Source organism: Hyla sarda, chromosome 5, assembly GCF_029499605.1.
Source record: "Hyla sarda isolate aHylSar1 chromosome 5, aHylSar1.hap1, whole genome shotgun sequence".
Taxonomy (NCBI): Eukaryota; Metazoa; Chordata; class Amphibia; order Anura; family Hylidae; genus Hyla; species Hyla sarda.
The window spans coordinates 175,027,716-175,053,133 of NC_079193.1; the positions used below are offsets into that span (position 1 = coordinate 175,027,716).

At 40.2% G+C, this 25,418-nt stretch overlaps 1 protein-coding gene across 1 annotated transcript in view; it reads left to right on the top strand.

Moving 5' to 3' along the window:
• The window catches only part of LOC130273646 (band 4.1-like protein 4B), a 200,261-nt gene that overhangs the window by 85,990 nt on the left and 88,853 nt on the right, over window positions 1-25,418 (top strand). Inside the window, exon 5 of the mRNA XM_056520801.1 lies at window positions 15,986-16,096. Within this exon, the coding sequence (XP_056376776.1) occupies window positions 15,986-16,096 (111 nt within the window). The remainder of the gene's footprint in view (window positions 1-15,985; window positions 16,097-25,418) is intronic.

Sequence of the window (25,418 nt, forward strand, 5' to 3'; positions counted from 1 at the left end):
ATTGGGGTCCTGCTTGCCACAAGAAATGCCTCACGTCTGCTCTGTCGGGCCTCAGTGTCTCCTCCTGTGCCTGGTCTCCCCAAGGCCTATCAGGACTGTGCCGTGCCTCCTCATAGCCCCTGTCCTGGGGACACTCTGCCCCGTGACAAGCTTCACCCTCTGCCCCCCCTCCCCATTCCCACTTCTTCTGGACTACCGGCCGCTGATGTAGTTACCCAGGACTTCTTTTTTTTCCAGAAGGAAACTCAAGAGGCGTCCCCTATGTTCTCGTCTCATTTGAAGGGACGAGGAGACAAAAAGAGGGGGAGACCTAAGGGGGGGGGGTACTGTTATGCCGAGCGCTCCGGGTCCCTGCTCCTCCCCGGAGCGCTCGCGGCGTTCTCCTCTCTGCAGCGCCCCGGTCAGACCCGCTGACCGGGAGCACTGCACTGACATTCGCGATGGGGATGCGATTCGCATAGCGGGACGCGCCCGCTCGCGAATCGCATCCCAAGCCACTTACCCGTCCCGGTCCCCGGCTGTCATGTTCTGGCGCGCGCGGCTCTGCTCTCTAGGGCGCGCGCGCCAGCTCTCTAGGATTTAAAGGGCCAGTGCACCAGTGATTGGTGCCTGGCCCAATCAGTCTAATTAGCTTCCACCTGCTCCCTGTGTATATTACCTCACTTCCCCTGCACTTCCTTGCCGAATCTTGTTGCCTTGTGCCAGAGAAAGCGTTTAGTGTTGTCCAAAGCCTGTGTTTCAGATCTCCTGCTATCCTCATTGACTACGAACCTTGCCGCCTGCCCCGACCTTCTGCTACGTCTGACCTTGCCTCTGCCTAGTCCTTCTGTCCCACTCCTTCTCAGCAGTCAGCGAGGTTGAGCCGTTGCCGGTGGATATGACCTGGTTGCTACCGCCGCAGCAAGACCATCCCGCTTTGCGGCGGGCTCTGGTGAAAACCAGTAGCAACCCTAGAACCGGTCCACCGACACGGTCCACGCCAATCCTTCGCTGACACAGAGGATCCACATCCAGCTAGCCGAATCCTAACAGGTCAGTTAAGGACTGGACTTAAGAACTGTACGAACGGTTATGGACTGACCCATGTACAGGAAGGGTGGTGTGGGAGAGGGCACAGTTTTAGTGTAGGATTTATTTTAGGGGCTTTGTATGTAGTTTTGTGAGGCACATTTATTATATTTGTATGTATACTGTGTTATGTATATTGTTTTATATTATTTATTTGTTGGTATATTGTGTTATGCATTTTGTGTTATGTATTTTGTTTTATATTATGTAGCATTAGCCATAAGAAAAGGGCAGTCGGACCAGCTGTTATTATGTAGTATTATTATTATGCTATATTATAGTATGTCGGTGTGTAATTGCATGTACAATAATTATATTTTTTTTTTCCCCCAAGTATGGATGATTTTGAGTTATAGCCAGGTGGTGCTGAATTTTATGTTGGTTTATTTATTTCATTTAATTAGCCAAGTTGAGCAAAATTTTTTTTTTTTTATTGTGTGTGAATTTCATAGTTTGCTTAGGTGTATAGGTATAGTTTGGTATATTTTAGAATTTATGAAAGCTGGGCTGGCCGGTCAGGCAGGATTTTGTTTTATTTTACATTTCTGTTGTAGCTGGTTAAGCTTGTTTAGTGTTTTTGTTTTTGGAATTGTTTTGTATTTTTATAATAAAAAAGAGTGTCAGCAGAGAGCACTGTAGTCAGACTGAAAATAACAACTCAACTTCATTTGTAGTATACAGCAGCTAATAAGTACTGGAAGGATTAAGATTTTTTTTTTACTGGAAGTAATTTGCAAATCTGTTTAACTTTCTGGAGCCAATTGATTTGAAAGAATTTTTTTCCAATGGAGTACCCCTTTAAAGGTAGTCTATAAGCCCCAGTAGCAGACATCTTTAAGTGACTCAAGTTGAGCTGTACTCCATACAGGCAACTGTTATATAGAGAATACTTCAAGAACCTGGAGTGGAAATGTGCTTCAAAAATATCTTCATCTTTATTAAAGTATTATATTAAACGTAATATCCAAAAATCATACCTATGGCAATGTATTTTGAAGGACTATTTAAACATTCCTATTCAAATTTATATTCGCAGTCATATTGTTATGGCAAAATGGAATCCCTGTGGGTACTTTCCCCATGACATCATCAGTTGTTACCTGTATACCCCTCCCTTTACAACACGTATGGGCTAATGAGGACTAAGCAAAGCAAATGCATGGCCAAACCTAGATGTGTATAACACCACAGTAATAGATCAATAATAATACATTACATAAGTTCTGGAGTAATAGGTCAATAATAATACAGTACTTAAGGCCCTATGGTACTCTAGTATTGATTTGCATCCATGAAGGCCTTTGAGATATTACGACTCATGTTACCGCTAGTGCTATTAAATGTGGTGACATATTCCCCAATTTGTCTTAATTTATAATTATCCTAGAATTGGAGACTGTATGTTTTAAATTAACACACACAGGAAAAGGAGGTTTGCGATCGCTTCTGAATAGTGACTACTAGTAGCCTTACACTCACTATTAATGACAGGCAGTGGCGATCCCAACGCTGCCAGTCATTAACCCTTTAGACGCCGTGATCGTTTTAGCTTCGTGAGCTAAAACAGTGAGGGAGGGTCACCTTACCTGCCTCCTGCCGCCTGATTGCCGATTCAATTATGTAGCCTGGCTTAGCCAGGCTATATCAGTGGATTGCCGATCACACTGTATAATACTATGCCATAGACATAGCATTATACAGTAAATGCAGTCTAATGATTGCATATCAAAGTCCCCTGTGGGGACTTAAAAAGTGTAAAATGTAAAAAGAGTTTCTAAAATTATATAAAACTCCCTCCCCAGATAAAAAAAATTAATTACCCTTATTTTCCCCCATTTTACAAAAAGAAGGAAAAAAAAAAGAAAAAAGTTAACATATTTGGTATTGCCACGTGCGTAAATGTCTAAACTATTAAAATATAATGTTAATGATCCTGTACGGTAAACAGCATAAACGTAAAAAAAAAAAAAAAAAAATCAAACACCAAAAATACTGATTTTTAATCACACCTTATATCATAAAAAAGTATTTAAAAAGTGATCAAAATGTCCCATCAAAGCAAATATTATACTGATAAAAACTGTAGATCACGGCGCAAATAATGAGCCCTTAAACATCCCTGTATATTGAAAAATAAAAAAGTTATAGGTGTCAGAAAAAGACAATTTTATGCATATGAATTTTGTTAACACAAATTAGTTTTTTTAACTCATTAAGGACTCAGGGCGTACCTGCACGCCCTGAGTCCACTCATTTTCTATAACGCATCATAGCAGATGGCTAATAGCACGTGGCACTGATCGCGGTGCCGCAAGCTATTAACCCTTTAGATGCAGCGTTCATAGTTGATCGCCGCGTCTAAAATGAAACTAAACTGCTGTCGGTTAGCTCTGGGGGCTGTTCGGGATAGCCGCGGTGAAATCGCAGCATCCCAAACAGCTGTAGGACACAAGGAGGGTCCCCTTACCTGCCTCCTGGTGTCTGATCGCTGAATGACTGCTCAGAGCCGGAGATCCAGGCATGAGCAGTCAAGCGGCAGAATCATTGATCTATGTTATCCTATGGGATAACAAAGATCAATGTAAAAGATCATTGTGTGCAGTTTTATAGCACAAAAATGAAAATTTTTGTCCTTAAGTACAAAATGGGCTTCATCCTTAAGGGGTTAAAGGGGTTATCCTGAATTTTTCTCACTAAATGTGCCACGGCTGTGTGATAACAAAAAAAAAAGCCAATACTTACTGTACCTCCATTGCTCCCTAGCAGCCTCATTATCACTTTGCCCAGCCTCCCATGAACTTTGCTTCCCACAGCTGTATACGATACATCAGTGTCCACCTCAGCCTGTGGATTCTCAGTGCATGGACCTGCAAACTGTGCAAGTAGGAAGGAAGGAGGTCCAGGGTCAGAAGGTAAGTATAAAAAAGTTGTAGCTTTTTTGGCTTTCTCTTTAAAGCTCCAAACACATACATAGAAAAAAACAAAAGTGAATACAAAATAAAATACATAAAAACATCATTAGCTTATTACTTGCAATAAGGAAAACATACCTGGAAAAAATTTATGGAAAATTGAAGCTGATTTCCTCGTGAATGACATAATCAAACAACATGCAATTTAAATGGTGAGGACTGAAGGCATACATATTTATAACAGTGAACAAGCATCAATATGCATTAAATGGCATTCTCATATTCAGAGCAGAAGAGATGAGTGTAAGTATACATGAATGAAATGATTAATAATGTAACATGACATCAGATTTTCTTCCTGCCCGGTAGGTAATATGTGCTCAAACAAATCATCCAGAATGTCTCCCAATTCAGTAACTTTTGGCGATGATCGCTGTCACTAATCCACCCTATCTGTATCTAATATGAAATCCACTATGAAAAAAGACGTGTCCACTAAATGTATAGAGGATATATCTGAATATAAGCATGTTCATACTATTGTGAGGACACCCAACATACTGCAAACAACAGACATATGACAGTAAATACGTAGTGTTCCAATTGACGTACTGGCCAATTGCAATTCCTGTACTTTTTTCCTGTATGTGTTTGTAGGAGACAACCAATAAAGCTAGCACTGTTTTATACTTACCTTGTGAGGCTGGACTTCTTTCCTTCCTACTTCTAGAATATATACCCCAATATGTAAAAATAAGTTTCTTAACAAACATTTCAATTCTACTTTGTTTTATAGCTCACTGTTTGTGCTGGCAGGAATAACATATATTTAAATATCTGTAAACACTGCTTCTAATGATTGGTTTTATGCAGCTATTTGCTGATTGTGTCACCTGAACCCAATCACCATAGACCATCCAATCTCCAATCTCCAAATATTATATGGACTGTGCTGAAGAGTTCAATAACTATCCGGCAGTCTGATGAAGAGATCAGGTTTGACAGATGCTTGGCGATCATAACCTATCTGGATGCAACAGCATATAAAAACATTTAGACACATTTTAATAGTAGTCTTCAAACACTTACTATGCACAATAAATGTTTGATATGAATCTGATTAAGGGTAGGGTCACAAGTGCTGTATTTGGCTGCATATTTTGCTGCTGCGTATTTCCCTACCGATTACAGTCAATGGGTTGCGAAATAACTGCAGAAAATATGCAGCAAAATACGGCATGTGTGACCGTACCCTAAATGAGTTTGATTTGTGGCAACCATATGACCTACACAGAGTCCTAACTTGAACCCCACCTTTGGCATAAATTACAAGACAGAACCACTAATGAGGTTAGCGAACTCAAGGCCTTACCTCCCATTTGCTCCTTTTGCTGAATGGGAATACATTCCTACAGGCTAACTCTAAAATCTTAAACTTTCCTACATTCCTACAGGCTAACTCTAAAAGCCTTCCGAGAAGAGTGTTTACATCCTTAGTTGCAAAAGGGAGCACATTTCTATGTTAACATCCATGGTTTTAGATTATTATTTTTTTTGTCAACATACTTTTGCAGAAAGACATCCTAGCTCATGTAACTAGAATGCAACATGTCGAAGACTTTAATCGGCTAATGTAACAAAGCAGGACATGTTGCTATGTGCCTGTATGAAAATAAAAAAAAGACTGGAGGACAGCTCCTTGTGGATTACTCCATCATTCAATGACCCAACTCAGGGGTCCACACAGATAGAAGCCTCTGTAAGATTACTTTGTACATGAAAACTGTACATGACAGCTGAGAAAGGCTTATGTCGAAACGCATCCTGCTGTTACATTTGCCAGGGGCTATGCAATTCTGTGGTGCAGAATCAAGTGCCTACTATTCTGGTATAAGGCTCTGTTCACACCTGCAAAACCACAAAGCAGTACCAAATCTGTTGAATTGACTTATAATGAGGTCAGTGGGTTCTGCCATAATGTACATGATTGGAAAAATAGGACTACATACAATGTGATTCTTCCTGCCAAGCAAGATGAAATCTCTGGCAGAAACTCCAGATTTAGCTAAAAAAAAAAAAAAAAAAGCCCTTACCCGGTTTAAGGCTGGGGTCACATGGGCGAATTTCTGCACTTAATTCTGCATGAAAATTCTGCATGAATTTATAGCCAATACACTTTAATGATTTTGAGTTGCAATCCACTGATTTTGGCACATGATATGGAAGGGTTTTATGAACTGCACCTTTTTGTGAAAAAGCACAAAAAAGGCGCTAAGCCAATGAAAAGTCTCTAAACTACACCAGCCCAGACTTAGCTTAGCTTTTTGGTGTATGTGAAGAGAGAAATTTCAGAAAATGTGACCTGCACAAAATTTATCAAATGGTCTGTGACCATTTAATAAATGTGGTGCTCCTACACATTACCAGCACACAAAAAAAGTGTAAATGAAATGCTTTACTTACACCTACAAGGCTAAATGCCCCCCATTGACTCTAACGTCATGCAGAATTTTCATGCAGAATTCTATTTCTATGCAGAATTCAGTGCAGAAATTCTGCCCTGTGAACATGGCCTAAGGCAGGCCAGTATACCACCATTATGACCAGAAACTTTATTTTAAAATACCTAAAGGGAACTCAAGGAGTCTTGAGAAGTAGGACTTCCTTTATTTTTTTTTTTTTATTATTGTGCCTCCCATACGGTCAAAAAATACTTTTCGTGGCATTTTAACATTGCATAATTTTTTATGCCGATTTCCCCTGTAACTGGAGCTGACATATTAGCCCTATTTATAAAGGTGAATTTAGGTGCCTAACTCTTAATGCATGGTTGATCTGGGTCTGCTAAGGCCCAACAGCTACTGCAGCTACCCAAAACCTGCCAGGACCTAAGAGGGTAATGTCATGGCCTGAGTTGACAGTGATAAACCATCTATGTGCAACAAAACTAAACTCTTTTGTCACAGTGAATCTGCTGGTTTACTGTAATATCATACAGTATGCTATGCGCCTCCCCAACAAGGAGGGAGTTCATTAGCTCTTTAGGTATACACACTATACAGCCATCTATATGGCTGTATAATGTATACAGTAAAGTGAGTGATACTTACCATCTCATCACTGGTCTGGGCCTCTTCTTGTGTAGCTCCGCCTCTAGTAATAATGTCACTAGGGGGCAGAGCTACACAAGAAGAGGCCCGGACCAGCAATAAGATGGTAAGGATCACTCTCTTTATTGTATACATTATACAGCCATATAGATGTCTTTATTATTCTTTATTTTGAAAGAATAAGCACTTACTTGATGCAACAAATATAGCCAAACCTAGTTAAACAAATTTTGACTCTGAGGACAAGGACAATCAGATGTCATCGAGGGTATATTTCCCCAGAAAAAAAACGATGAGTTGTAAAAAAGTACACAAAGCTAGAGTATACTCAAGTCAATAATATGAGCTGAAAGCAGTTTTTTGTATAAATTCTAATCATGCAACATAAACAATATGTGAAACATAAGGAGAAAATAAGGTTAGAAAAGCAAAGATGGTGAATTAGGCTATGTTCACACAGCCGTTGTCCCTCGTCTTGAATGTGTCCTTTATTGCCTCCTAAACGGACCCTTCTATTAACAGGTGCAAACTGATGCAAAGGGATGCTATTTAGTGGAATCTGTTTACATCAGTTTTTCATCCGTTAGCATCAGCTGTCTACAGACTCCTGCAGCCAGGACTACTACTACTCCCATCATGGAACAGACTTCTTTTCATGATCTTTTCATGATGGGAGTAGTTCCCTGCCTGCTGAAGTCTGCAGGTGGCTGGGAGGCTAGATTAGTGCTTGTACTACTACCCCCATCACGGAACAAAGTCTGTTACATGTTGGTGGTAGTAGTACAGAGGCTGAGGGATTGATTGCAACGGGTCTCACTTCTGAGACCCAATGCGATCAGAAGTTATTAACCAGGGGAGCGGGCGGCATGCTCTGCAACCCTGCGATGCACCAAGGGGCCATTAAGGGCTCCCGGCGGGGAATTTGAAAATTAAAGTAAATCACACACTTGATCTACATCGCAGGGTTGCGGAGCATGCCGCCCGCTCCCCTGGTTAATAACTTCTGATCACATCGGGTATCAGACGTGAGACCTGGTGCGATCAATCCATCAGCCCCTGTACTAATACCCCCAACATGGAACAGACTCTGTTCCATGATGTGGGTAGTAGTACAAGCATTAATCTAGCCTCCCCAGACTCCCCCAACCCAGAAACTATTATTCCCATCACGGAAAAAAGTCTGTTCCATGATGGCAGTAGTAGTAATACCGCAGCACAGCAAGACTTTGCTGATTTCACTCCTTCTGAGCATGCTCAGAAGTAGTAACGGTCCAAAAATGCTTATTAAGAACTGGGTGCAAACGGATGACATTATATGCTCATCCTTTTGCAATAGACTTCAATGTTAAATTTTGAATATCCGTTTCTATTACGTTATTTTTGACAGGAGAAAAAATTCAGCATGCACCGTCTTTTCCCGCTAAAAAAAAAATTAAACAGGAAGGAAACGGGTGCAAACGGGTGATAAAGGATTGTAAAAAAAAATCCCATTGACATTAAAGGGATTATTTTACAGCCGTTTGCAACCCGTTTAAAAATTATCAAACGGATTGCAGAATGGGCATGAATTTATGGGGGCAGACGGCTGTGTGAACAAGCCCTAAAAAGTGATAATGGTGGGGATGTTAATTAAGGGATCAGGGACCCTGTGAAGACTATTGTTACATAGTTAGTTAGTATGGTTGAAAAAAGACATACGTCCATCAAGTCCAACCAGGGAATAGTTGGTAGACTATAAATCCCTACTTACAAGATACTGATAATCTGATTTCACTCAAAAAGGATCTATTGGGTCTATGAGTAGGTAAATGAATCAAGTTTGTCATGAAACAATACCTTATTTCCTAACATGCAGTTTAAGTCAATTAAAAAATGTAATGAATGACTTAAAAATCTATTTAATTTGTAGGAATCATTTTAGGATGGATTTGATAGACATAAAGATAAATTACCATACTGTGTCTTCAATCACTTAACTGACTTTGGAAGGACATAATAAATCGGGCAGAAAATTTATCATGTCATTGTAATTCATTTTTATAAATAACTTTTCATTAGTCAAATAGAAAATGGCCTTTCAGCTTGAGCAGTTGGTCAATTCCTTTATTCAACATCAATTAACTTCATCATCATCATCATCATAATTATCATCATCCCCACCATCATAATTGTGATATGAATTACAGCTACACAGCACGAGAAAGCTGCTCTATGTTTAAGCTAATGTATGGCGCATCAGCATAACATGTGTTCAAATAATAAATTTAAATATAGAGTAGTAAGACTGCTGACATCCCTAAATAGCCACAGGGAAAGTTAATGCATACATACCTGTATTCTTGGTCATGCTATTTGCGCCCTCACCCCCACCTCTCACCAATGATTGACCACTCTAGCGTCTATTCAAGAAAATTGCTAGAGCTGCAAATCATTGCTAGAGGTGGGACCCAGGAAGTTCCCATTAGAGAGCACGGAGAAAGAGCCCAACTCTCTGACTGTGCTCTCCTCCTGAATGGGGCGTTTCGACCACTGCACGAAGCGGCAGCCAACACGCCCCCTCCATGCAGCTCTATGGGAAAACCGGAGCGCTGCACTTGGAAATCTCCGACTCTCCCATAGAGCTACATGGAGGGGTCGTGTTGGCCAGTGATTTGGGTGGTGATCGAAATGCCCTTTTAGGAGGAGAGCCGGGGCCCCATACAGGAGATCGCGAGGGTCCCCAGCAGTTGGACCCCCTGTGATCTGACACTTGAAAACCATGTGAGAGTTTCCTTTTCTGTGTGTTTGGGACTAGTGTCTTACTGAAATGTCCACCCTCCATTGATCTTCATCTTGGTAGTTGGCAGCAGATGTTTGTCACAAATGTCTCACTAAATTTGCCCATTCATCCTTCTCCCATTATGTGAAGATTGCCAGTACCATTGGTTAAAAAGCCGCCCCACACCATGATGTTGCCACTTTCAAACTTCACTGTTGGTGTGCTGTTTTTAGGGTGATTTGCACTAACATTTCTCTTCCAAACATGATGCATATTATGCATATTATACATTTTTCTCTAATCTGACCACACTATATTCTCCCAGTATTTCACTGGCTTTTCCAAATGTTATACAGCAAACTCTAAAAGAGCTTCAACTTGCTTTTTATTCAGCAGTGGAGTCTTACATGGTCAGGGATTGTTTTAGACTAAGTGTGGCTCTTGGCAAAGAATTTAAAATGGGGCCCTCAGATTGCGTGACCAAAGATCTCCATGTTGTGCTCCCTGAATTGTGCTGCATCTCAGCTGGTGTGATTAAATTAGATTGCGCTGCAAGCCACAAATGGCTGTGACTACAACATGACAAACATAATAATTCCATCCAGGAGGAGTTTGTGGCTGCAGTAATTTGGGGGTTTGCAACCTGACCCCATAGAGTGCAAATCAGCTCAGCTCCCCCCTATGCAAGAAGTGAACGGACAGCTGTAAGGACACACGTAGAGAAATTCAGTGCAAATCAGTTCTCGTACTTTAGGTGCCAGAAGTGCCTGTTCCAACCCCCGCAGAAAGCCGCAACCTACACGTCTCCTCCATGTATCTCTATGCGGAGTCCACAGAAAGAATGAATGGGTTCACTCTTTCTGCAGATACGGAATTCGGAGCTTCTTTGCCAGAAACATTTTGTTAAAAGTTTTTTTTTTTTTTTTTAAAGCAGTACAATAATCATTTAAATTATATTGGCCCACATAACTAAAATCCTCCAAAAGTTGCAAAATAGCCTTTTTTTTCATTTTCACATCAAAATAATAATAATGGTTGCGCTGTAATGGTTGCTTCGTTCATCTTATGGTAAAATGAAAGGTGTCATTACAAAGTACAATTGATGGTGCAAAAAAGAACAACAACCTCAAATGGGTCTGTGGATGGAAAAATTAAAGTGTTATGGCAAAAATCAAAATTATCTGTGTCCTCAAAGAGTTAAAATCTTAAATCCCCCCCATCCCCCCCACAATATCTGTTACTGGTTCCACACTGGTTAGGCAGTGAGATATGTGCTGTAATTTCCCCTATTACCTTCTCCTTTCTTTATCCATTGCACAGAGTACACCGCACACACAGACTAACAATGTATATGGCAAGACCTAGGATGACATAATCAGGAGTCAGTCCCTAATGGATCTATCCTATGCCTGTGAGTACTGACAGATATAGGCATAATTCAATTGAGTACAGATGTGTACTCCATTTAATTATGTTTATAATAGTAGAAAAAAAGTGTGAAAAAGGTAAAAAATAAAAATCTATAAAAAAAATTTTTAAAAATTAAAAAAATAAGAAAAAAAATTATAAGTATATAATACACTCCTAAAAATAGTCCCCCCCAAATACATCAACATGTCCCGCAAAAAAAGAGTCCTCACACAATTGTGTCAGTGAAAAAATAAAAAAGTTACAGCTCACAGAATACGTCGTATATGCCATAAATGAAGTAAAATATGAAAAAAGTATATAAATTTGGTAACACCGTAATCGTATCAACCTGCAGTGTAACGTTAACATGTCATTTATACCGCATGATGAACGACCTAAAAAATATATAAAAAACAACCACAGAATAGATTTTTTTCATTTAAACCGCCTCATAAAAAATTAAATAAAAAATGATCAGTGTCACATGTACCCCAGAATGGTACAAATGAAAGTGTCAACCTGTCTCCCAAAAATATTTTTGCACCCCCAGGCCTCTGTAATTTTATATGATGCCAACAAAATATCCTAAACTAAAAGGATGCCCCAAAAATCCACACAGCATGCCTTCATGTCTGAGGCCTGTGCGAGAGACACGTAGTGCACAAAGGCAACATATGGGATATTTCTAAGTACGTCAGAATTCGGGGAATAAATCTTGAGTTTTATTTCTTTGTCAACACCTACTGTATTACAGAAAAAAAATGAATTAAAACAAAAAATCTGCAAAAAAATTACATTTTAACATTTCGCCTCCACTCTGCTTTTATTTCTGTGAGACACCTAAAGGGTTAATAAACTTCTTTAATGTCATTCTGACTACTTTAAGGGGTGAAGTTTATAAAATGGGGTGATTTATGGGGGTATATTACATACATGCCCCTCAATTCCACTTCAGGTCTGAACTGGTCCCTGAAAAATCTGCTTTTGTAATTTTCTTGAAAATCTGAAAGATTGCTGCTTAGCTTATAAACTCTCTAACATTCTAAAACAGTTAAATAATGTTTACAAAATGATGGGAACATAAAGTTAACATAATGTAGATTTGAATTAATCATTAATTTGGTGTGGAATTACTATTTATCGTACAAGCAGAAAATGTAAAAGCTAGAAAAATGCTGTTTTATTTTATTTTTTTACAAAAACCGCTAAATATATCAATCAAAATTTACCACTAATGTAAAGTACAATATGTTACAAAAAAATTATCTCAGAATCGCTTTCATAAGTGAAAGTGTTCCAAAGTAATTACCAAATAAGTGGACTCATGACAGATTTTGAAAATTTGCCTTGGTAATTAAAGGGGTACTCTGGTGGAAACATTTTTATTTTTAAATCAACTGGTGCCAGAAAGGTAAACAGATTTGTAAATGACTTCTATAAAAAAAAACTCTTTACCCTTCCAGTATTTATAAGCAGCTGTATGCTACAGAGAAAATATATTTTAGAATTTTTTTTTGTCTTGTCCACAGTGCTCTCTGCTTACACCTGATGTCGGTATCAGGAACTGTCCAGAGCAGGAGAAAATTCCCATTGCAAACCTATTCTGCTCTGGACAGTTCCTGAAACGGACAGAGGTGTCAGCAGAGAGCACTGTGGACAAGACAAAAAAAGAAATTCAAAAAGAAAAGAATTTCCTCTGTAGCATACAGAGGCATAAAAAAAATGTTTTCCACCGGCATACCCCTTTAACCCCTTCCCGGTACCGTTACGTCCTGGGTCCTCTCCCTTTCTACAACGCGGGGCCATGCACGGCGTGGACCCATGGCTAATAGCGTGCCACACGCTATTAACCCTTTAGACGTGGCGTTCAAAGTTGATAGCCACGTCTAAAGTGAAAGCTAATCAGTGCCGGTTAGCTCAGTGGGCTGTTCGGGACCGCTGCGGCAAAATCGCGGCATCCCAAACAGCTGGATGGTACGAGGAGGATGCCTTACCTTACTCCTCCGGGTCCGATCGCCGAATGACTGCTCTGTGCCTGAGATCCATAGCATAGCATTGAACAGCATGACAGATCAATGTACTGCATATTATAGTCCCCTATCGGAGCTATAACATTGCAAAAAAAAGTGAAAAAAAGTTAATAATGATCGTTTAACTCCTTCCCTAATAAAAATAAGAATCACCCCCCTTTTCCCATTGAAAAAAAAAGTGTAAATAAAAATAAAAATATGTGGTATTGCCCCATGTGGAAATGTCCAAATTATAAAAATATATCATTAATGAAACCGCACGATCAATGGCGTACGCGCAAAAAAATTCCAAAGTCCAAAATAGCGTATTTTTGGTCACTTTTTATATAATGAAAAAAATGAATAAAAACCGATCAAAAAGTCCAATCAATACAAAAAATGATACAGCTAAAAACTTCAGATCACTGCGCAAAAAATGAGCCCTCACACATGCAAGGGGCATGTAGTTATGATTTTTTTCAGAAGTATGACAAAATCAAACCTATATAAGTAGGGTATCATTTTAATGGTATGGACCTACAAAATAAAGAGAAGGTGTCCTTTTTTACCGAAAAATGTACTGCGTAGAAACGGAAGCCCCCAAAATTTACAAAATGGTGTTTTTTCTCCAATTTTGTCGCACAATGATTTTTTTTTTCTGTTTCGCTGTAGATTTTTGGGTAAAATTACTAATGTCATTACAAAGTAGAATTGGTGGCACAAAATTGGAGGAAAAAATAAAAGTGGAAAAACCCGCGTCATAAAGGGGTTACGGTCAAAACAGGCTATTGAGTAAAGGGGTTAAACAGTGCAGAATTTTTTACATTTTCTTTTTATATTAATCTGTGAGTGTATCAAGTCATGTACAAAGGTCGTGATATCAGATTGTTGTGCCGGGCCTGGGTTTTTGCCATTGTTATTTTTTTTATTGATATTCTATACTCTCCAGGTGGGACTTTGGTTGGTTTTTGGAGAACAATAAAGAGTCCTACAGTTTCTCCAACTTATGTAAACATTAGCTTTCAGTGTATGAAACTATCACTATATACTTATGGGGACACAACCTTGTAGGCAAGTTTGGATATTAGATCTAAGAACAAGATATCTAGAATGACTAAATGTTTAGAACAGGTAACACCATACATCTTTTTAAGCAATCTAGGTCCAGATTTATCAAACTGTGTGAGAGAAATTTTTTTGTGATTTTCCCACAGCAGCCAATCACGGCTCAGCTAACGAGCTCTGGTAAAGTGAAAGCTGGGCTGTGATTGGTTGCTGTGGGAAAATCACAACATTTTTATCTCACACAGTTTGATAAATCTGGGCCCTAAAGTATATGTACTGTATGTATAGTGAGGCCTCATTCAGAAGACCGCCATAAATTGCACTCATGGGGGGAGGGAGTAGTCTTATCAAACAATGTATTATAAACAGAGGACTGAAAATCTGTTACACTATATCTGGTTTGTAGGGGTAAATAGTCTTCTCAAGAGGTGGTCAAGAGGTGGTCTTTTGTAGAGGGTTTACTGTATCTGTATTATTCTTGTATGATAATATGGTGATAGTTTCCTACACAGGTGTTCAGTCAGTATGAGCTAATTGTCTTATGCATTAAATGTGTGGTAGAGTGGCACTGGGTGAGTGTATACTGTGTCGGGTCTTGGTGTTAAATCTACCAACCTACCCTCTATAATAACACTGATGGTATGTACTACTTTTATTGGAACAGCACTTTAAGGCAAACAAATGCCCCCTCCTACATGAATGTCTGAGTGAGAAGAGTAAAACCTTTAACTACTCAGGCTATCTTCTTTGTAATTCACATTTATTAATAAAAATCTATTTATGATTTAATTATTCATTATCATTTCTTTCAAGTAAGTTTTACATCACGTTTATTTGCTACATAATGCCTTTTTACAATGGGAGACTTTTTTTGCAGGAGTAATCTGGGGATTGTTTTTGATATGCTTAGGTTGGTATAAAAAATAAAAAAATCCCCTGTACTTACCTTGCTCAATCCCCTGCCACCTCTGGTCCTGCAGCTCACACATTTAGCCAGTCACTGGCTGGAGTGGTGTCTTGCCTCAGAAATAGATCGGCTGAGCAGGTTCTTGCTTTCGAGACTAACAGCGTGACCGGGAGTGGACCATCAGAAAGGCGGCCATGTAGAATAAGGGGAGACAATTACAGTGTTTTTTGTTTACATCAGCCCAAGCACATTTACATATAAAAAATGGTCCCCAGACTACCACCTTAGGGGTCATCAAGGATTAGAAAGACACATCTGCTTTTTTCCAAAAACAGAGCCTCACCAGCCCCCTCAGCTTGTGTGTGGTATTACAACTAAACTCCAATACCACAAACAAGCTAAGGAAAAGGGTGGCACTTCTTAAAAGAAAGTAGTTATTATTTTCTAATCCTGTATAATCCCTTTTAATTAATGTTATATGCCACCTGAAAGGGTGTAGATAGATGGGGGAGTTTTATCAAGACGTGTAGAGGAAGGGTGGTGCAGTTGCCCATAGCAACAACTCAAATGCCTTCTTTCCTTTTTAGAGGCCTTTTAAAAAATAAAGGACGCAATCTGGTTGCTATGGTCAACTGCAATACTCCTCCTCTACACAGGTTTTAATAAATCTCCCCATTATAGTATATTGTTTATTTGTACATTTATCTGCTTTTGTTTAATTAGCCATATTTGTTTTTTCTACACAGAAGTCCAGCAGCGTCTCTGCGGGCTGAGAGCACACAATCCACAGGATCATCTTCAAGCAAGCAAGAAGGCCGACCAGCAAGATTAAAAAAGCTGACACGACAATTCAGTTTGTGAGTTAATTGTTTTCAGTTGTTTAAGTATATATGGTATTTATTTATTAATCTGTCTTAAAATGAGAATTTATTTATGTAGATATTGGCCACAATTGAATTTGTTTAGGTGGGCTTCCCAGTTTTTTTTATTTTTAGATATCATGTTTTATTAGGCAAATATTTTGTATGTCCTGAGCCACAGATGCTTCATTCTTACATGCCCACCAAATAGCAAACATATGCCCTATGGCTGGGCAAACTCTAAGGGCAGGGTCACATGTGTTGAATTTTCATATTTTGTTACAATTATTTCTGCAGCTGATTATGCTGCCAGTTGACTTTGATGGGTAGAAAAATACGCACCAGCAAAATGTGGCACGTGTGACCCTACCCTAAAGCAGTTAGACAAGCAACCTGGAACAGTGTGGTCATAGGAAAACTGTCAAATAGGACCCCAACTGGAGTCCAGCTTGGATATTAGACCTGGAGAGTGAGTGGTTGACCTGCATCTTTGTTCGAATAGAGTATATGTAAAGGTTTTGAATGTAGATGAGGACAAGAATGAGACCAAATTTTGGATGAAAGTAAGTAAAACTGAAAATGAATTAATGTCATCTGTCAACAAAAAAATGGGTTGTTGCAGAGATTTTAGTAGAAGGTGAGATAAACCAGCTAATACCAAAACTAAGATGTTTATATGACATCTATAAGAGGGAGGGGTACAGGGGATATTGTCTAACATCAGAGAGTGGCATTCTGAGCTGTCATGGACAGCTAGAGAGAATTTGACTTAGCGTGGTATAGGGCCAGCTATGACATTTCTGTTGCTTGGTAATATTTAGATTTGGTGTGAAATGTGCCCCAATTCTTAGAATTGAGCCCTTACAGACAAATTTGATAACCAAGTATTTTATGGTTCATAAACAGTAGACTCCTAAAGAACACCTCCTGTAGTTTTTATAGGAAGGTCACTGTGGAAGCTAAATAACTATTAAGTCAGAAGTGTTCTTTGAAACCTGACTCCAGAAGATTGGATGCTCCAGGATGTGTGAAGTCATTGTGACACAGTATTGATTGGCTTCCACATCAAGACAGAAAACTTTAGAGAGATGGGGTTTTGTTCTGAGCAGAGCACTGGCAGAATGAAGGTAGGTGTTATATTTGGTAGAAAGTTGGGCGGGACAGCATATCTTGAATGGTACCCTGCTAAAAGATATTAGCAGCTTTTAATGGTGTGTTTGGAGGACTGGAGGAGAAAAGGGATGGTTCCGTCAATGTATATAGCTATGGCTCTGACTTTGTCTGGAGGTAATGTGGTGATAAGATGGGTGAGAAATATGTTTAATATGTACATGGTTGGCACTGTGGTCATTGGTCACCACATGAGGGCATGGAAGTTTCATTTCTAAGTCATGACAGCACGACCTGAAGGAGGGACTCCGTCCATAAGGACAGGAAACTTAAGAATAAAAAGAAGAGCCCTCCTCTCCAGCCTCAGTGTGTTTCCAGTCCCTAAGGAAGCCTGAGCTGAGCAGGAGTCCCTGTCTCAGGGGGACTTTCCATAGCTGAGGCAAGGATGCTAAATCTCCATGGTGACGGGGTTCCCCTTACCCTACATAGCTCCTTAGTTGGGAGGTGAGTCTGGCTCCACAAAGGGTTCCAGGCACTCTGCAGGTGGGGAGCGCTTATGGCCGGTGTTGTAGTAGCGTATCTTGGGCCGGAACCTGCTGCGGGACTACAGGTTGTTGCTTGTATGTTCCCCACATGCGTTGCTGGGCAGAAGAATCCGGAAGCGGCGCAGAGCAGAGGGCCGGCGGACAGATATGATGTCGGGTCATGTGATCAGAGGACCCAGATGTGACATCAGACGCTGGCCCTCGGTGTGTAAGTGCTGTCTGATAGTATTTAGGCAGCCTGCACAATTCCAGAAGCCCTCCTTGCTAGCTATCAAGTCATCAGCAAGTGTTCCTGAACAGCAATTAGCATGAGCTCAGCCAAGGAGGACTCCAAACAAGATACAGCTGAGGTTGCAGCCAAAACCCTGTCTACAGTACCACCAACACCCTAAGTGAATGTATCCATTCCTTGTTTTCTTTATGGGGTCAATAATGTTAGATACGGTTTATTTTCTAGGGTGATGTTCCTAAAAAAATCTTCAAAAAAGAAGCATTTGGAATGTAATAATTGTAATACCTGTAAATCAAAACTTCCCCAGGGTTATGACAAGCAGACCTGTACCTCTTGTGTAGTAAAAGTATTTTCTAAAGAAGTTCCATCTTTACTAATCTCTATGCAAGAAATGATTAAAATGGAGATTAAAAATTCCCTGAAAGGGTTAAATACTTCTGTTTCTACCCCGGTGTCTGCATGCCAAACCCCTGAATCCCCTGCAGCTATATTACCATCTGCTGTGGGGTCTGAAGAAGAAGGTATTATAGTAGATTCTGGAGAATCAGAGGATGAGTTTTCTTCTTCTGAGGACACTACATCCGGAAGACCGTTTCTTCTTCTGAGGATACAGATGGACTTATTAAAAATATCCGTATGGCCATGAACATAGAGAATCCAAAGGAAGTTAAAACTATCCAGGATATAATGTTTGAGAGCCTTGAACCAAGGAAGAACAGGGTTTTTCGGGTCCACAGATGCATTTCTGGTCTCATAAAAAAAAGAGTGTGAAAACCCTGATAAGAAAGCTTTTTTTTCCCAAGGCTCTAAAACACAAATATCCCTTTGATCATAAGAATCTTACTATGTGGGAAAAAGTTCCTAAGATAGACGTATCAATCTCTAAAATTTCTAGATTGGAAGATTTGGGGGTCTTTAGGGATCCTATGGATAAAAAATCCGAATCTTTCTTGAGGAGGGAAGCCTCAACTGCTTCCTTCAAACCAAATGTAGCAAAGCAAACAGTAGAACTCCAAGGTATAGACGGGATACACGGGCGCTCAACCACCAGGTAGCAAGATAAAACTGTGGTAGCCCTTGGGGGGTGTATGGTAGTGGTGGTATGGTATTGGTATATGAGGGGTTAATGTTAACCCTATAGTTCGTGACGCCAGGCTGAGGGCTGGTATGCTGAGTCAATGCTCCGGCCTATCGCTGCCCTTCCCAGTAACGATAGGTGCATGAAATGACTGAAGGTCCACAAAGAGATTGAACTTGAACTTGAACAACTTTACTTAAGTGCTTGCAGTATCCAAGGCACAGTAACAGTCTCATATAAACAGTCCTTATCTTGCTTAGTGACTGACAGTTGTTGTGGACCTTGAGCTAGTCATACAGTCTCTGAATTTAGGGTAGATATTTGCAGATCCGTCCGGATTTAGGGGTATTATTAGGTCCGGTGATGCTGCAGAGTGTCTGGGGATTGATACACTCTAGATTTAGAATTGTTCAGCCGTTGCCGCAAGGCTCGGGCCTAACTCACTGCGTTAGTTGCTGTGCAGATCCTTCTCTCATGACAGCCCACAAGGTAAGAGAGAGAAACATGGCCGCCGCTCCATTATAATATATATTAACCATTTATTTACAAATATATCATTATATTTACATTAACCTTATATAGACCACTGGTCTATTAGTAGAAATAGAGATGAAAAGGGGTTAACCAAATGACAGGGATCCCTACGTCCTAGGGACTCTGGCTATGGGGACCCACACATACATAGGTACCGTATAGGATGCGGTATCGGGACACCACAAAACGTTTATTCACCCATAATGCAATGCGTTTTACAGCACAGCTACTTCATCAGGCAAGATGCCTGATGAAGCAGCTGTGCTGTGAAACGCATGGCATTATGGGTGAATAAACGTTTTATCTTGTTACCTGGTGGTTGAGCGCCCGTGTATCCCGTCTATACCTTGGAGTTCTACTGTTTGCTTTGCTACATTTGATGAGACGTGGAGTGGCTGCCGACACCTCTATTACATCTCACGTCCTGATCCATTTTTGCACTTGGTGGAGTGTAACCCATTGTGGTAAGCGCAATATCCACCTGCATAATTCTTTCTTGTGCAACAACTGTATTACACTATGGAGCGCTGTCTGTTTTTTGTTTCAAACCAAATGTGGCAGCATCATGGGTTTCTAGATCCATGTTACTATGTATCAATCAATTGTCTATGGATATCCAGCACAATGTTTCCCATGAACAATTATTATCTTCTATACCTTTAATTAAAAAATCTGCAGCGTTCTTGGCGGATGCTTCCTCAGATTCCTTGAGGCTGTCTGCCAGGTCGGCTGCTTCATCAAATTCTGCCTGCAGAGCCCATTGGCTAAAACCTTGGCAATGGGGATGTAACCTCTAAAATTAAACTGTGATCCCTTTCGTGTGAGGGAAATTTGCTTTTTGGACCAGCCTTGTCTGACATTTTGGACAAGGCAGGTGACAGAAAGAAAGGGTTCCCTATCCAGCCACCCTTTAAACAAAACAAGCCCTATGCTTCAAATAAAAAGTCTAGGGGTCAGGGCCGTGAAACTGGGGAAAATTCTAGGTGGCGTTTTCCCAAGGGTTGAAAAGGTTATCTCTTTAACCAGTCTGCCTCAACCTCTAAAAAAAACAGTTCAGCAATTACACTAAAGATCGAGTTGGCGGCAGACTGAGAAATTTCTTCATCCATTGGGAACAAATTTCCAACAGTTCTTGGGTATTAAATACCCTAAAAAATTGATTCACTTTCAAATTTCACAGCCTCCCCCTGACTCGTCTAAAAATCACTGTGAGTCACTCAGGTCATGTAGGTCAACTAGCTCTAGAAAAAGAAGTTCTTTCCTTAACCCCTTAAAGGGGTACTATGCTGCTCATGTCCCATAGACTTGCATTGAGTGGGCGGGGTGTTACATCATGAGGGGCGGGGTTATGATGTCACAAGCTCCCGACACCCGCTCCAGCATTTGGAACAGTTTGTTCCAAACACTGAGCAGCGGAGTACCCCTTGAAGGACCAAGCTATTTTTGCAACTTTCGTTTTTTCCTCCTTACCTTTTAAAATCATAACCCTTTCAATTTTGCACCTAAAAAACCATATGAGGGCTTTTTTTTTTTTTTTTTGCACCAACAATTCTACTTTGTAATGACATCAGTCATTTTAACCAAAAATCTACGGTGAAATGGGGGGAAAAAAATCATTGTATGACAAAATTGAAGAGAAAATACAATTTTGTAAATTTTGGGGGCTTCTTTTTCTACGCAGTACATTTTTTGGTAAAAATGACACTTTATCTTTATTCTGTAGGTCCATATGATTAAATTGATACCCTACTTATATAGGTTTGATTTTGTCATACTTATGGAAAAAATCATAACTACATGCATGAAAATGAATACGTTCAAAATTGTCCTCTTCTGACCCCTATAACATGGATGAGTATAGACGTCCATGATCGTTAACTGGTTAATAGAAAAGGAGTTCTTAGTTCCAGTCCCAGGAAGCGAAAAAGGTCAGGGTTTCTATTCTTCCCTTTTGTTAGTAAGAAAGCCAGACAACTCATTTCGCACCATAATAAACCAAAAGCCATTAAATCAGTTTCTAGTCTACCAGAAATTCAAAATGGAAACTGTGAAATAAACTATAAATCAGCTCACAGACTGTTTCATGGTCTCAATAGACCTAAAAGACGCATACCTACATGTACCAATTCATCCGGATTATCAAAAATACCTAAGACAAGCTAGCTATCTAAACTCAGAACTGGTGCACCTTCAGTTCAGGGCTCTACCCTTGGGCATCTCAATAGCCCCAAGAGTGTCCACAAAAATCGTTTCAGAGATTGCGGCTCATATAAGGGAAAGAAGGGGTACCTTTGTCCCTTATTTAGACTACTTCCTGCTAGTAGGTCAGACAGAAGAAGAGGTAAAAAGTTTCTTAGATCATACCTTGTCTATTCTAAAAAAATTAGGTTGGATTGTAAATTGGACAAAGCCATCCATGGTGCCAGCGAAGAAAAATCTTTTTCTGGGAGTCCTCTTAGACTAAGAGGTACAAAAGACTTTTCTGCCAAAATAAAAAAATAGTAAAAATTGTAGTAGGCGAAAAAAAAAAAATAGTAGGCGAACTGCTCCGTGTCTGTTCCATATCTCTAAGGAAAGGTATGTCCCTCCTAGGGCTGTTTACAGCCGCTATATAGGCAGTCCCCTGGGCTCATTTTCATGTAAGTCATCTGCATTTAAATCTGTTTGCCTGCTGGGATGGTTCAGTTCAGGGTCTTGAACAAAAAATTTGTCTGGCTCCAGAGACTTTAGAGTCCCTCCAGTGGTGGCTAAGAGTAGAAAATCTTCAAATAGGTCTAGACTGGGTCTCTGTAGATCCCAAGATACTTACCAAAGATGCCAGCCCCTGGGGCTGGGGGGCTCACATATGAGATCTAAACCTTTAAGGTCCGTGGGATATCTTGAAAAAACCTCTTTCCTCGAATGGAAGAGAACTCTTAGCTGTACACCACAGCCTGATCAAGTCGCAAAAGCTCCTTCTCAACCGAAATTTAAAAGTGTTTTCAGACAACTCTACCACAGTATCCGTGCTGAACAGACAGGGTACCACCAAGAGCGAAACCTTAATGAATATCTGTTATCAAATATTTTCCTTCGCAGAATCAAATCTCCTTTCATTATCCAGGGTGCATGTAAAAGGTTTGTTAAACACAAGAACCAATTTCTTAAGCCGTCACGAACTTCGTCAAGGGGAATGGTGCCTAGACCCCCAGATCATCAAGAAAATTAGCTGTCTCTGGGGGACTCCACAGATAGACCTTTTTGCCACGAGGGAAAACCGACAGGTACAAAACCCATGGGCAGTGGACGCTCTAACCCAAACTTGGGGCTGGAGCCTAGCCTACGCTTTTCAACCTCTTCAATTCCAAGGGTCATAAAAAAGATTCGGATGGACAAAGCTTGGGTGATCTTGATAGCCCCGTTCTGGCCACGGAGGGCATGGTTTTCTCACTAAGAGAACTGTCAGTCACAGATTCATGGGTCCTTCCTGATGCAGGGTCCAGTGTTACATCTGTCGGTAAAGAATCTCCATCTGACGTCATGGCCCTTGAGAGCATGATTCTTAAAAGTAAGGGCATCTCCAGCACCTACAAAATTTACTTCAGGATATGGAAAGTTTATCTATCCTTTCTTAATGAACCATTCTCTTCTTCATCTGTCCCAAATATTCCCAAAATTTTTGACTTTTTTCAAGCAGGTTTGGAGAAAGGGTTAAAACTAGCTACTTTAAAAGTCTCAGCATTAGGTGCCCTGTATAATTCCAAAATAGCAGATCATCCCTGGGTTATCAGATTCCTCAGAGCAGTTAAAAGACTATCGGTTCTGAAGCTTTTTTGTCCCAAACTTTTGAGCCAATTGATACGATTCAACTTTGGTTCTAAAAACAGGTTCTAAAAACAGTCCCGTTAGTGGCAGTAACTTCAGCCAGGAGGGTAAGGGATCTTTCTGCCCTTTCTAGCATAAAACCATATACAAAAATTTTAGAGGATAGCATAATCTTCCTCCCAGATCCTGCATACTTACGTAAAGTAGTTTCTTCTTTCCATGTTTCTCAGAATATTGTATTACCTTCTTTTTGTAACAACCCCTCTAATGACAAAGAAAAGGCCCTTCATATATTAGATGTTAGAAGATGTGTCCTGCAGTATATAGACAGAACAAAGGACTTCAGAAATTCTACTGCTTTATTTGTTCGGTTTGCAGTTAAAAATAAGGGATCCAAAGCTAATAGTAATTCGTTAGCTAGGTGGATCAGACAGTCTATTGCCTTAGCTTATACAGCGTTAGGTCTTGATCCACCAGTAGGACTGAGGGCCCATTCTACAAGGTCCATAGCCACCTCTTTGGCTGAAAGGCATGGAGCTTCTCTAGATAAAATATGCATGGCTGCTACTTGGTCTTCTCCACATACTTTCTTTCGTCACTACAGGGTGAATGTGGGTAGCTCCTCTTCTCTTGCCTTTGGCCGTAAGGTCTTACAATCCGTTATCCCACCCTAGGTTTAATCTCTGATATTCTCTCAGGTGGTGCTGTCATGGCAATGGGGAAAGCAAGTAATTACTCACCGGTAATGTTTCCCTGCGCCATGACAGCACTAGGGCATTTCCACCCTTTATTTTATGATGCTTCTTTCTCTCACTGGGTTTAGGTTCACAAGTTGGTGATTTTTCTCTCTTTGTATAAATCTTCATGTAAATAATAACTTAAAAAGGCTCTTCTGGTCTCAGAAATACACTGAGGCTGGAGAGGCGGGCTCTTCTTTTTATTCTCAGGTTTCCTGTCATTATGGGCGGAGTCTCTCTCTCTCAAGTGGTGCTGTCATGGCTCGGGGAAACAACATTACCGGTGAGTAATTACCGGCTTTGCTGCTCTTGGATAATCCTTCTCAAGTGATAATGGGAGGAAGAGGTCGGCTATGGAGTCATGCATGGTTACTGGGGACTGAGGAAAAAAATCATGCAGTTGGGAGAAGTTGATATCTTATGGCCAGGTCCCAGGTCTCTTATCTCTCTGCTTCGACTAGCAGCCATTTTTGGCGACATTTAGTTCAGTTTCGTCTGCAGCATAGAGTGGAATTGGGTTTCAAAAAAGAAGGATTCAATTTGTTGGCTGGAGTGGAGTTCTCTAAAATATTCTGTTGATGAAGCACTTGATTCCTCCTTTTAGGGTTGGGACACCCAGGATTGCAATGTTAGGTAAATCACATTGTAGTGATGCCAACACTATAGACTATTCCCTGCAGCATATGTATTTGTTGGAAGTTAGTATTCCAGTGGTTATGTTTAAGGAAGCACAGAACTCCTGTGGTTTTTAACACTCTAGCCCCTCATTAAAGTGTTACTGTTATTATTTAGAAAAAAAAGCTTAAATCAGTGTAGTAATATGCCCTAAGATCTGTATGCATAATAATATGCATGTGCTAATATGTAAAATACCTTTTGATCTATGTATATCTGATCAGTCTTCTGAATTCCTCTCAAAGGCCTGGGGGGTTTCCCCTTGAGTTTGATGAGCTCTTCTCCTCTCTCCTCTCCCCTGTCATGAGGTCTGCACAAACATTTTTACTTTTGCAAAGCATATTGGCTAAATGCATGCTCTATATAACTAATGCAGCCATGTGAAACTATATGGTGCAAGGACAGAATGAAAAAGCTTTGTAACCAAAGTGCATGCTTTTCATAACCCTAAAGCAGCCAAGTGGAATCTATATGGTGCACATAAACAAGAAGTAAGTTCATAAAATGACCAAAGAGAAACCATTTTGCATATAAATAAAAGTTTAGCACCTTGTATTGCTTGTAACTGTGCATGCAAATGCTTCTCCTGAAGAGGCTGCAAGCT